Below are 12,434 nucleotides of genomic sequence, written 5' to 3' on the forward strand. Positions count from 1 at the left end.
CCCAGCCGTTTTTGGCTCCAGGAAGCAGGTCCTTCTGCAGCAGCTATAATTAACCAGGGCTTGCTGCACACAGTGCGGGGCATGTGGTGGTGCTAGCCGGTGTGCCCAGGCTGCCCCCCTCCTACCCCCGCCAGCTAGGGAATCTCCCGGGACTGTGGCTGGCTGGTGGAGGCAGACCTCCCCTCCCGGGTCCTCCCAGGTCTGCAGCAGCCTCACCTCACCCCTCAGCTCAGCCATCTTCCTGTCCATGCTGGTCCGTGCTCCCAGCTCATCCTCCAGGTCTTCAGATATCCGGCCCAGCTCATCCTGGTGCGTCTCCTTCAGGAGGCTGAGCTGCAAGGGGGAGGGCCAGGCTGGTTATGTGAGGCTCCCAGGAGGCCTCCGGAGGGGTGTGGAGCTTCGGGGGTGCCCAGAACTCACCATTAATCCGACCACTCTGCCTCCTCCCCTGGAACACCTCTCACCTCCTGTCTCATTACCATCGCCTGCCCCACAACCCATTTTCCACAGCTGTTGCCCCGCGTGGGCTTCAAAAGGAGAAACTCGGTGGCATTCCCACGCCCGACGAACCCCTGAGATGGCTCTGGGGGCCCTCAGGATAAAGTCCAATCCGTCCCTGTGTTACAAAGTCCTTCACTACCTGGCCCCTGCCCACCTCTCCTCAGCCTGATCTCCCACCCCTACTCCTGAGCCCCCCTGTTCCAGGCACAGCCATCCCCGGTGCCTGCCCACCACTGGCAGCGGGGGTCCTTTGTAGGTGTGGTTCCCTCTGCTTGGACCACGGGCTGCTCTCATTCGCACGCCTCTCTTGTCCACCCCACCTCGGGGAGGGGGAGGAGCTCCACCTCCTCCATCTGGCCCCCACTAGAGGGTGGGTCTGGAGGGCAGAGACCTGGGCCTGTGTATCCCCCTCTCAACCCCCACATGGCCTCTGAGGCTGTTGCTAGGTGCTGTCAGGCTGACTTCAACTCCTGGTGGCCCCCTGGGCCACGTCGCACTCCCCCTCCCCGGCTGAGGGGTTTAGGCCTGCCTCTGGAGAGGCCTTGCAGTGAGCAGCCCCGTGTCCCCTGGCCCAGGGGAACCTCCGTCTGTTCTGATGAAATGACCCCCCTGCACCCAGACAGCTGTCTGCCTGAGGGTACCAGGCGGGCGGCATCGGAATGCCCGGGGTGCTTCTAAAACAGGGTGGATTTTCTGACCATGGCTCACCCCCAACCCCCACCGGGCGAGCCTGAGACCCCCGTGGAGAGGGAAAAGGAGCCAGCTCAAAGAGAAGCTTTATACACCTCTGCCAAATGACATTCATAGTCAGGCTTCGTGAATGTTGGTTTCTGCAAGAACCAACTTTTCCGACTTGGACTAATTCCCAGGGATGGGCATCCAAGGTGGTTAGGGTGAGCCTGGGGACCTGTCATTTTAGGCGACTTCCTATGAGGTTCGGATGGAAGCCCAGGTCTGGGACATCTAAGTCCCCTGCAGGGCAGAGTAGGTGCTGAGACCCCAGGACTTCCCACCTTCCAGAAAGTCCGCCCACACTGGCTTTCCCAGGACGGCTGCGCCCCCTCGTGGCCACCAGGCCTGCACAGGAGCAGGTGCATCGGCCAGACCCCTGTTCCTCTTTCACTGTCTGCGTGGTGGAATCCATTCCTGCCAGCTGGGGCCTCGGTTTCTGTGGGGTTTCTGCATCCACAGATGGGATGTTAGCACTCAGCTGGCCTGACTGCCGTGAGCCGTCAGTGAGATCTGACACTCACTCGGTGCTCAGTGACCCCTAAGACCTGAGTCCTCTCCCTTACTCTGGCCCATTAGGTCCCATGCAACCTCATCTCAGGCTGTCCCTGTGCACCGCACACTCTAGGTTCGTTCCTACCCCAGCACCTTTGCACTTGCTGGGCCCTCAGATCCTCTCACGGTCAGCTCCCTTAGGTCTCGTCTCAAATGCCACCTTCTCCCAGCTGATGCTACTCACCACCAGCCCATCCCTCACATTCGCTTTGCCATCTTGGTGGTGCATGTACACACTACCTGGCCACTGTCTCCCACAGTCCCCAAAGGCCGGGTTCTCCTGCCCCAGTGCTCAGAACAGTGACCAACAGTTGCTAAGTGAATGAGTGAGTGAGTAAATGAATAAGTGAGTGAATGACTGAGCGAGTGAATGACCGACTGACTGAATGAATTAGTGAATAAGTGAGTGAATGAGTGAGCAAGGGAATGAATGAGTGAACCCCCTCCCTCAGCCTGACTGCAGCAATGCAAGGGTGCCTAGCTGCCCTGCGGGCACTCAACGGACGCACCTGCTTGAGCATCTCCTGCTTGGTCTTGCTCAGCTCCTCGTACTTGATCTTCCACTGGCTGAGCTCCCCCTCCAGCTTCTCTATGTTCCTGCTCAGTGCCAGTTTATCCCTGGGGGAGGGGCGGGAGAAGGACAGGCCTGGGGGTGAGCCCACCTCTCAGAGTGCACCCTCAGGGCACCCCTGCCTTGCTGAGTCCTGGCATGCCACCCCTGTGACAGTGCCTTGGCCCTCATTTCTGTTGGAGGTGCCAGTGCCCCCACACCTGGGCCCCAGCCTCCCCTATAAAGTGGGGCCCCATTCTGATCTGCTTTATGTCCTGGGGTCCCTGTAAGGCTTGGCTTGAGTGCATAGCACTATAGCTAAAGGCTTGGGAAACCCTGCCCTGTGGCTTTGGTAGCACAGGCCCCTCTTCCAGCCTGCAGCTTGCCTGGAGGATGAACATGGTGGGTCCCCCACCTGCAAGGGGATCAGCGCCTGGCCCTGCCCGGCCCTCTCTGGGTGGGCAGCCACTGGCCGGGCTGTGCTTATCATTACAACGCACTCCACATGTCTGCCTGTGGGGCTAGCACTCCACAGGGCCCTTGGAGGGCCAGTGTCACCCTCTGGGACGTCTGCCGGAAACCTGGAGGTTGACTTTTGGACATCACAACAGGGGGTCACTGTGAGGAGGTCACAGGGGATCATTTGGTGAGGCGGGAGGTGGCAAGGCCCCGCAGTGCCCAGGACAGCCTATCCATGTGGAAAGGTCCCCACATCCGGTGTGCTGTGTGCATAGAAAGCAAGCCGGTATGAGGGGAGGGGGTGGGGGTGGAACATGCAGGGAAGGGAGACAGCACTTCACCCTGCTTAGCATGCCACCAAAGGCTGTCTCCCTCTGGGGAGATCTCGCTGCCCACAGACACCACTTGAGTGCTGCCCTCTAGCTGTTAAGCCCTCAGCCCAGCACCTGTGTATTGCGACGGCCACTTCTGCATCAGGGTAGGCCTGGATCCCTGAGAGGCGTGGGATCCTGACCCCCAGAGGTGCCCTGTGTGGGACCTTGTCTGGAAGCAGGACTGTGGGAGTTGTGCTTGGTTGAAGTAAGCCGAGGTCATATTGGAGTGGCGTGGGCCCCTGTCCAACAGGACGGGTGTCCTTGTGAAAGGGGGAGCAGAGGCACAGAAGGAGACAGAGGCAGGGCCACCATGTATGACTACGCGAGGGGCGGAGCGAGTGCCGGCTGCAAGGTCTGCACTCCAAGGGCTGGCAGGAGCCCCAGGGCCCAGGGAGGGGGAGTAGGACAGAGGCTCATCCTCTGAGAGAGGGAAGGAGAGGGGCAGAGAGAGGCAGAGAGGGGGAAGGAGGGAGGTGGAGGAAGAGGGGGCGCATGAGAGAGAGAATACAAGAAAGAGATAGCATAAGAGAGAGTAAGCCCTAGAGCCAGATGGCAATGGGGAAAGCAAGTGAGAGAAGGGGGAGAGAACGAGAGAGGCCCGGCTGATCCTTGGTTCTTGGACCTGTAGCCCCATACATGTGAGACAATACATTTCTGTCGCTTAGCCACACCCCCCAACAACCTTGGTTGCAGCAGCCCCCGGAAAACCAACACACTCTCATTCCAGTTGGGGCCCAATGCTTGGTTTTGAAAAACCTATGTGGGCAGCTAAGTTACGTTGCCGTTGCGTGCCATCAAGTCTGTTCCAACTCCAGCGATGACCCCGGGCACAGCAGCACGAAACTCTGCCAAGTCCCACGCCATCCTCACCATGGCTCTCCTGTTGGAACACAGTGTTGCAGCCACTGTGTCCGTCCGTCCGTCCATCAGGGCCTTCCTCTTTGTCACTGCCTGGCTGTGTTACCAAGCATGAAGTCCTTCTCCAGGGACGGGCCTCTCCCACATGTTCGAAGTACGTGAGACCATGTTTGGCCATCCTGGCCTCTCAGGAGCATTCTGGCCGTACTTCTTCCGAGATAGACCTGTTGGTTATTTTGGCAGTCTGTGGTACTTTCAATATTCTTCTCCAGCAGCACAATTCAAATACATAGAGTCTTTGGTCTTCCTTATCCAATGCCCAACTTTCACGTGCAGATGAAGCCGCTGAAACTACCAGGGCTGGGGCCAGGTGTCCCTTAGTCCTGAAAGTCACATCCTTGCTTTTCAGCACTTTGAAGAGGTCTGGTGCAACAGATTTACCCAGGGCAATGCCGTTTGATCTCTTGACTGCTGCTTCCATGAGCAAGTTACACGACCATGAGCAAGTTTGTTACAGGACCATGAGCAAGTTGCACCACCCATGCATTTACTTTCTGAACAGGAGGGGAGTGTTAGCAAACATTCACTGCCAACAGGCCTGGGCCCTGCTCACTGGTGACCTCCACACTCTAGGTCCAATAGTCCGCGTTTAGCCTTGTGCTGTTGGGACTCAGCCGACCACCGCTCCATCCGTGTGGTGTCAGTCAGCCTGCAGGACGGCTCTCCTGGCTTCCCTTCCCCTCATGGGTGATATCTCAGCTCCTTTGCCGCGTCTTCTTCCTCTCTACGCCCTCTAAACCACGGTGGACCCCAGGGTGGCTCCTCCGGCCTCTTCCCTGTCTGGTCACACTCACTTCTCTGGTCTCAGCCGGGCCCAGGCCTCTCAGAACTATCGCTTTGCTGTCTGGCTCTGGAGTTTTGACCTCTGGCCCAGAGTCTCTCCTGAACCCACTCACATCTCAAATCCACCACCTCCAAATCCAACACCCAGAGCAGCTGCAGGATAGCCCTGTTATGGGGGAACTGTATCCCCCCCCAAATATGTGTTGCAGGGCTGAACACCTGGTACTGCCACCCCACCTGGGCATAGGGGTGCCTTTACTGTGTTCTATATCAGGGTAGGGCGGGACTGCAAACAGTCAGCTTTGAGGTAGAAGGAAAGGAGATGAGACACAGATGGGGAAAAGGCAGACACCACGGGGAACTCTATGAGGGACGGGGAAGAGGCCTGCATGGAATTTTCTGCTCGTGCCAACAGAGAACGGTCTTCTTGCCTCTCGAGCCTCAAGAAAACACATTTCTGTGGGTTGAGTGCCCAGGTGTGGCATCTGGGCTGGCAGCACTGAGACCCTCCCCATCCTGCTGACCCTGCATGAACCTGTGCCCCCAGCACCGAGTGCCACTCTCCCCAGCTAGCTCAAGTCAATGCAAGGAGTGGATTTCCATCGCAGCCCGGCTGTGTCCTCAGAGGCCTGTGCCTGGTCCCAAGCCAACGCCTGGAGCTTAAATGCACCCCTTTACCGAGTGGCTCTCGGCGTTGGGAAGTGGAGGGCGCCCCCTTCCCCTCACCCTTCTGAGACTCACTCTCGCTCCTTGAGCAGCACCTTCTGGGACTCGTCCAGACGCAGCCGCAGGGCGGTTAACTTAGAGCTGTCCTCCTCGGTGGCAGCTGCATCCTCCCAGGGCAGCCAGCTGCGCTCCTGGCGGCCGGAGCTGCCCCCCCGGAAGCCCCCGGCCCTCACGCTGCGGGCCTCCCAGCAGCCCTCGGGCTCCTCCGGTCGGCTCTTCAGCAGGCTCTCCACCAGCTCCAGCTCCAGCTCCTGTGGGGACCAAGGTGGAGGCTGGAGCAGAGGCCACCAGCACCCAGCGGCCTTCCTCATGACACTCCCTCCCAGCCCTGGCTTAGCTTGCTGGGTGACCTCCCCAAGGGCTAAGCATCCCGAGAGAGACCTGAACAGGGAGGAGAGTCAGGTGGGTGGGCTCCCTGAGTATGTGACCATGGGGTAAGATTGAATCCCACCACTGTGTGAGACACAAGCCGGGTGCACTCACCAGAACGGGCAGGGGGAGTGGGGAGGGGGGATGAACTTTGTCTGCTGCCCTCAGAGTTCCCTGAATTCTCCAAGATTCCCCCTGAGGGGTGGTGAGGTGCCCGCCACCGGCAGTATGCAAACAGATGGTGGGCATGACCTGGTGGGAACGATGTCAGAGCAGGGAGTCCTACAGTGGAGAGGGCCTCTGGATGTTTTCACGTCAGCTCTGACTCAAGACGACCCTGTGTGCAGCAGAACCAACCACCCCCCGGCTGTGCCAGCCTCGCAATTGCTCCTATGTTGGAACCCGGGATCGGGCCTGATTCCTTCAAAGGGAACCCCGGCTCGCGGAGCCCACTTTTTGGGCACGGACACTAAGGCGCAGGGCAAGCGGCAGCAAGGCAGGCACACACAGGAGGCAGCTCTGCCAGGGAAGGAGGGAGCAGGCACCAGCTGCTGAGCCCCCGCCGGCCTTCCCCACGGCCTGCTTCTGACCACACACCCGGCTGGGCCCCGGCCTCCGATGTAGCCTGGCTTCCCCCTTGGCTTTTCCAGCTGAGTTTGGGCCAGCCGTTTCCCTGGCTGGTTCTTGTTTTTTTTCTCTGGACTAGACAGTGGCTCTGAGGGCTCCGTGGGGGTGAGATTCATCTCCTGCATCTCTGGCTGATTGGGTGGGGGTGCCAAGTCTTCAAGCCTTACACATGGGGACATTGGGGGGTGGGGGATTGGCTAGCTCCAGTCACAGAATGCAAACCCAGACAGCGAGCCTAGGGCCCTCACCGCTGCCCACACCACCTCCCGGAACAGAGATGGGACAAGACATTTCCATGAGGTGGGCTGGCAGGCCTCTTATCATCTGCCCCAAATGATAGTACTGAATGCCATCTCCCAGTACAGAGGCAGACCAGGAGGTGGAGGGAAGAGGCCTTGGCCTCCAAGAAGCAGCAGTGTCCGCTCCGGTCTACAGGGCAGAAGGGGCTGGGCAGTCCTAGCTGGGGGAGCTAGGGGCATAGTTGGGGGAGGGACCTGAACTTAAGCTCTGCCCCTAGACAGCTTTCGGGGGTCAGGCTGTGTTCTCAGCTGCATGCTCCCACCTGCCAGACTGCCTGGGTTCAGAGGCAGCTCAGTCTCACCAGCTGGGTGTCCCTGGTGCCCACGTCCTCATTCAGAGAGCTCACCGGGTCACTGTACCGAGGAGTTAAGGGAATGCCCACTCCCTCTAGTGTTTCCGCATCTCGAGAATACCGCAAGCCGTCACACTGGTCACTGTCCAGCTCAGCAGGGCTGGTGGCCTCCAGGCCTTTGCACGGCAGTCCCCACCACCTGGAATGACCTCTTGCATGTCCCACGGCTAACTGTACGCATCCTTCTAGCCTTAGCTTAAATGTGGCCCCATCTGGAAAGGCTGCTGTGAAGCCCCGTCTCCAGAGCTTGGGGCAGGGACCACCTTGGTGTTCCTACTGCCCCATAACCAAATTCAAGTGGAAGGGCTGAGTGGATTCAGCTGTGGTATTCACGCAAGGCCGAAGGGGGGCAGGTGCTGTGCCTTCTCCCGCTCCATGGGAATGAGACCCCCCCTGGTTCGACACATTTCTTTAGGTGCAGGACTACGAAGGGAGGTGACCTGCAGCCCTGCAGGGCAGGGTTGGACTCAGAAGAGTGGAACCTCCCAGGTGGCCAGGCCTTACTGGCAAGTCCTGCCTGCTTTCAGGTACATGCATAAAGGCTTTGCCCAGTAGCCCCGCCCTAGACCGGAGGCGCTGCCCCCTCCTGGCCAGCAACTGAGGGCCCCTTGCCCAGCACGCCCTGCCTCCCCCAGCACCTGGCTGCCCTGGGTCCTCTCCGACCCGATATCTCGCACCGGCTCTGGCTCCGGCTCCAGTTCGGGACCTTCAGGCGGCGTCCGGTCAGTGGCTCCCTGGGTGCCCCGCAGCCGCGCCAGCTCCCGGCCCCGGGCCTCGCACTCGCCCTGGGCCTCTTGGCGCTCACGCCGCGCGCCGGCCAGCTCCTTGGTGAGGGCGTCCAGGCGCTGGCGCAGCTGGCGCACCTCCTCGCGCGCGCGGTTGCGCTCGGCGCGCACCTTGCTCCACTTCTCGCGCCAGTTGGCTGTGCAGTCCGACCACCAGCGCATGGTCTTCTCCATCTGCGCCGCCCGCGCCCGTGCCTCCTCCAGTTCCCGCAGCCGCAGCTCCTCGCGGCTTTCCCAGTCCCCGTCGGCCAGCAGCGCCGCGGGTGCCGTGGGCAGGAGCAGTGTGGGCGGCGGGCCGGGCGATGGCGTGCCACTGGGCGGCGTGGGCGGCAGCGAATCGGCCGGCCCCATGCGCTCGGGCGATGGGCTGCCCAGGATGGTCAGGAGGCTGCCCTTGGACAGCTGAGGGGACTCAGCCAGCCGGGGGCTCGGGCCGTGGCTCATGGTGCCTCTGAGTGCACGGGTCGTGAAGCTGGGGTTTGGACTGGCGGCAGATCTCAGGGGAGGTGCCAGGGGCGTGTCGGGGATGGCATGCCACTGCACATGATGGACACTGCGACCCACTGCTCTCTGGGCCAGCGGGTGGGGAGCCGTCTTCTGGGACCTACGGGAGAACACCACCAGTTTTCACCTGTGCCATGCAAAGGGCAGGGCGGGCAGAGGGCACAATATGAGCAGAGGGCGGGCACTGCCACCCACTGGCCTCCGGTGCGCTCCTCCACAGGGGCTGTCTAAACCTGGGGTGATGGTCATCTCCCTCATTGATCGCCCACCTTGCTTCCACCCGTTTCCTGCTTCCACCAGCCTGCTGCCAGGAGTGCCCCTTGCGGTGGACCACATCACCCTGAGCTATCACCTCCTCGTAGAAGTCCTTGTGGACCACCCCAGGCCAGGCCTGCCAACTCCTGCCCATGTCTCCCTTGGGCACTAAGCTCCCTGCGCCACTTGCTGGTGGCCATTAGCTCCCACCTCCACCCCAGGCTGTGAGCGTGGTGAGGGCAGGGCTGGTCCTGACCAGCTGATGATGACGAGGATGGGAATGACTGGTGTGCAGGGCTGACCACAGACCAGTCACAACACGTAGGCCTTGATGTGAATTCTCTCTAATGTGAACATTGATTCCTTCAACAGACTCGAGGGAGGCTCTTATCAAAAGGTGACCAGATTTTAACATTGGTAAAGCGGGACACCATTGATAAAACTCATATCCTGGTGAAATAGCCACATGGCAGCCAAAAGCCGTATACCCTAGCTTGTCGTGCATTCTTTCCAAAAATCAGGACTTTTTAAAAACGCCGCGGGACGTGGGACAAATTGTTAAAAATCAGGACTGTCCCGCCAAAAGTGGGACGTCTGGTCACCTTATCTTACCACCATGTCCTGACGCAGAAGTGAACGCTCAGTGGGGTTCACTTCTACGTCAGGTGGCTTCTTGTGGACATAGAGTGTCTGTGCTGGCCATACTGGGGTGAGACATCCCTCCAAAATGAAAAATGCAAATTCCCAGCCTGCATTTCCTGGACAGGAGAGGGAGGGTCCAGGAATCTGCATTGTAAGCAAGAGCCCAGGTGAATCAGCAGGATCCTCCCAGTACCGGGGCACTGGTCTGCCCCATCCAAGCCCCCAACAGGGTATAAACCGGACAGAGGCTGTTTGGGAGGGTCGGTGGGGGCAGAAGTTCCACGGGGCTATATTTCAGGGAGATGGAGGGTGTTGGGGGGTAGGTCTTATCTGTTGGGTGCCTGGAGGAAGCTGGGTTTAGAAGCCAGCTGGAAGTCTGAATTCAGGGGCCACTCCTGAGGGTACACACTTTACAAGGAGGGTCCTTAGCTGGCCCACATCCGAGTCCATGTCCCCACACTGGTGAGAATTTGTCACCATATCTTGGTGACAGGGCCTGGAGATAAACCTGTCTGTTAGCCATCAGAGGTGGACCCCGCCTCCCTCCCTGTCAGAGCCTCCCTCACTAGCCCCCTCACCACAGCAAACATCTCTCTTCAGTCTCCTGGGTCAGCAGCCCACATGCCCACTGCTGGGTTCGGCCATCCATGCCACACCCTATTTAAAATAGATGAGACCGATGCTCCTCGCTGCCTCCAACCTGCACCACTCTCTCTGTCTATTCTGGGCAGTCCTGTCCTGTGCTGCGGCCTTGGGCTGAGGTCCACCAGTGCCTCAGGACACCCAGCCCTTCCTTCCCTGATCCCCTGAGTCCCTAGCCCACAGGGACATGAACAGCCAGCTCATCTCCCTCCCTCTCTGTCTGGGGCAGTCTTGCTCCTGGGGAAACACTCCACTCTGCACTGCCTGGCTGACACTCCCTCTACTGGCCCACACTCCTGCTTTCCATTCCACTTCAGGCCTCATCCTTCCAATCTCAGCCAACCTCATGTCATGCCCCAGTACAGAGGGAAGCTCTCTGCCATGGATTGAGCTTGCTCCCCCCAAATAAGTGGCGGCTTTTCGGGGCCATGCCTCTCGGGCCTGGGCAGATCAGATCCCCCATGAAATGCCTGGATGTGATGAATCAATCAATACCCTTCAGCCTCTCAGCCCTACTCAGATAGAAAGGAGCGGATTCTGACTCATGGTGAATCTATAGGGCAGACTAGAGCTGCTCCTATGGGTTTCTGAGATGGTAACTCTTTATGGGACTAGAAACCTAGTCTTTCTCCAGAGGAGCAGCTGGCGGCTTCAAACTGCAGGCATTGAGGTTAGTAACCACTACACCACCAGGGGCCACTGTGAATTTGAATCAACTCAACAGTCACTTTTGCTATCTTACAAGAAACAAAAGGAGAGAGACAGTGAGTGGGTGGATGGGCGGGGACATAGTCCCCACCAGAAAGGAGAGCCCAGAATAGAGTTTGTTCTTTGGGCCCAGGGTCCTTGCGCGCGGGGAACCTTTTAGATCCAGGGTAGAGACACTTGGAGATCTCTAAGCAATAACCAGCCAACAGAGGCTGAAAGGAGATAAGGACCCTCCTTGTAAAGTGTGTACCCTCAGGAGTGGCCCCTGAATTTAGACTTCCAGCTGGCTTCTAAACCCAGCTTCCTCCGGGCACCCAACAGATAAGACCTACCCCCCAACACCCTCCATCTCCCTGAAATATAGCCCCGTGGAACTTCTGCCCCCACCGACCCTCCCAAACAGCCTCTGTCCGGTTTATACCCTGTTGGGGGCTTGGATGGGGCAGACCAGTGCCCCGGTACTGGGAGGATCCTGCTGATTCACCTGGGCTCTTGCTTACAATGCAGATTCCTGGACCCTCCCTCTCCTGTCCAGGAAATGCAGGCTGGGAATTTGCATTTTTCATTTTGGAGGGATGTCTCACCCCAGTATGGCCAGCACAGACACTCTATGTCCACAAGAAGCCACCGTAGCACATGCCTCAGCTCCACCCCCACAGCCACGGATCCCTGTGACCCAGTCTCTCGGTTTGAGCAACTCGGTGACTGGCCTTGACGTCCATGTGCATTCTGGACATGTGTGCACAGGCTGCAGGGTCGGCAGACACGCCAGCCCTTATGTAAACACAGATTCCAACTGGGGCAGACCGGAGCCTGCAGCAAGTGGGAGAGTACACACACACACACACACACACAGCGATGCACAGCCTCACTTGCAGACACAGGGTCTCAGAGACCCCTGGCCACATGCAGACCGGAGCCTGCAGCAAGTGGGAGAGTACACGTACACACACACACACACACACAGAGCGATGCACAGCCTCACTTGCAGACACAGAGTCTCAGAGACCCCTGGCCACATGCACAGGCCACTACAGTGACATGTAAAGATATACCAGATACACACACTCATGTCCGCACACCAACATGCACACACACGCCTGCTCTCCCCCATTTCCTGGCCCGGCTCCACAGGGGAAGCTTTTAGAAAAGGAAAACATTTTGAAAGCTTACAGGGGGAGGAGGAAGCCCGAATGCCCCTCCTTCAGAGCTGGGCTGGGACAGGGGAGGGGAGGGAGGGGAGGGAGAGATGGGGTCCTGGGCCGGGCGGGCTTGTTGAGTGGATAGCAAGGAGGAGGCTCTGGCCACATGCTCCCTGCCCCTGGGAGCTGCCCAGCCTGACAAGAAGCTCCCCAGAAAGGGGTGGGGTGGGGTGGGGAAACAATGCCGCCAGCTTCTTCTAGGAATCCCGTCTCTTGGGTGGGTGGGGGTACACCCAGGCCCCTAATGGCTTCCAGGCACCCCACCACCTCAAGGCAGCAGTGGGAGCTCCAGGCTCAGCTCCTGCCCCACTTCTCAGCTTGGCTGGCAGGGGTGGGGTTGGGGGTAGTGGGGTGGGGAGATAGGAGAAGGAGAGGGAGAACAGAGGGGGCAGGGAGGCAGGTCCCTGAACATGCTTGGGGCTCCTATGGTTGGCTTTCTAGGGAAACCCCCGC

General features: G+C 59.3%; 1 protein-coding gene across 1 annotated transcript in view; it reads right to left on the reverse strand.

The window, feature by feature from the left end:
- Nucleotides 1-8,596, reverse strand: part of CCDC102A (coiled-coil domain containing 102A) — a 14,105-nt gene extending 5,509 nt beyond the window's left edge. The window contains exons 1-4 of the mRNA XM_004704645.2: nt 7,882-8,596; nt 5,611-5,843; nt 2,295-2,403; nt 217-333 (exon numbers count right to left, since the gene is read on the reverse strand). Of these exons, the coding sequence (XP_004704702.1) occupies nt 217-333; nt 2,295-2,403; nt 5,611-5,843; nt 7,882-8,472 (1,050 nt within the window). The 5' untranslated portion in view covers nt 8,473-8,596. The remainder of the gene's footprint in view (nt 1-216; nt 334-2,294; nt 2,404-5,610; nt 5,844-7,881) is intronic.
- Nucleotides 8,597-12,434: the final 3,838 nt, after the last annotated feature.

This window comes from Echinops telfairi, unplaced genomic scaffold (genome assembly GCF_000313985.2).
Source record: "Echinops telfairi isolate 266 unplaced genomic scaffold, ASM31398v2 ScPeMD7_2291;HRSCAF=2852, whole genome shotgun sequence".
NCBI lineage: Eukaryota > Metazoa > Chordata > Mammalia > Afrosoricida > Tenrecidae > Echinops > Echinops telfairi.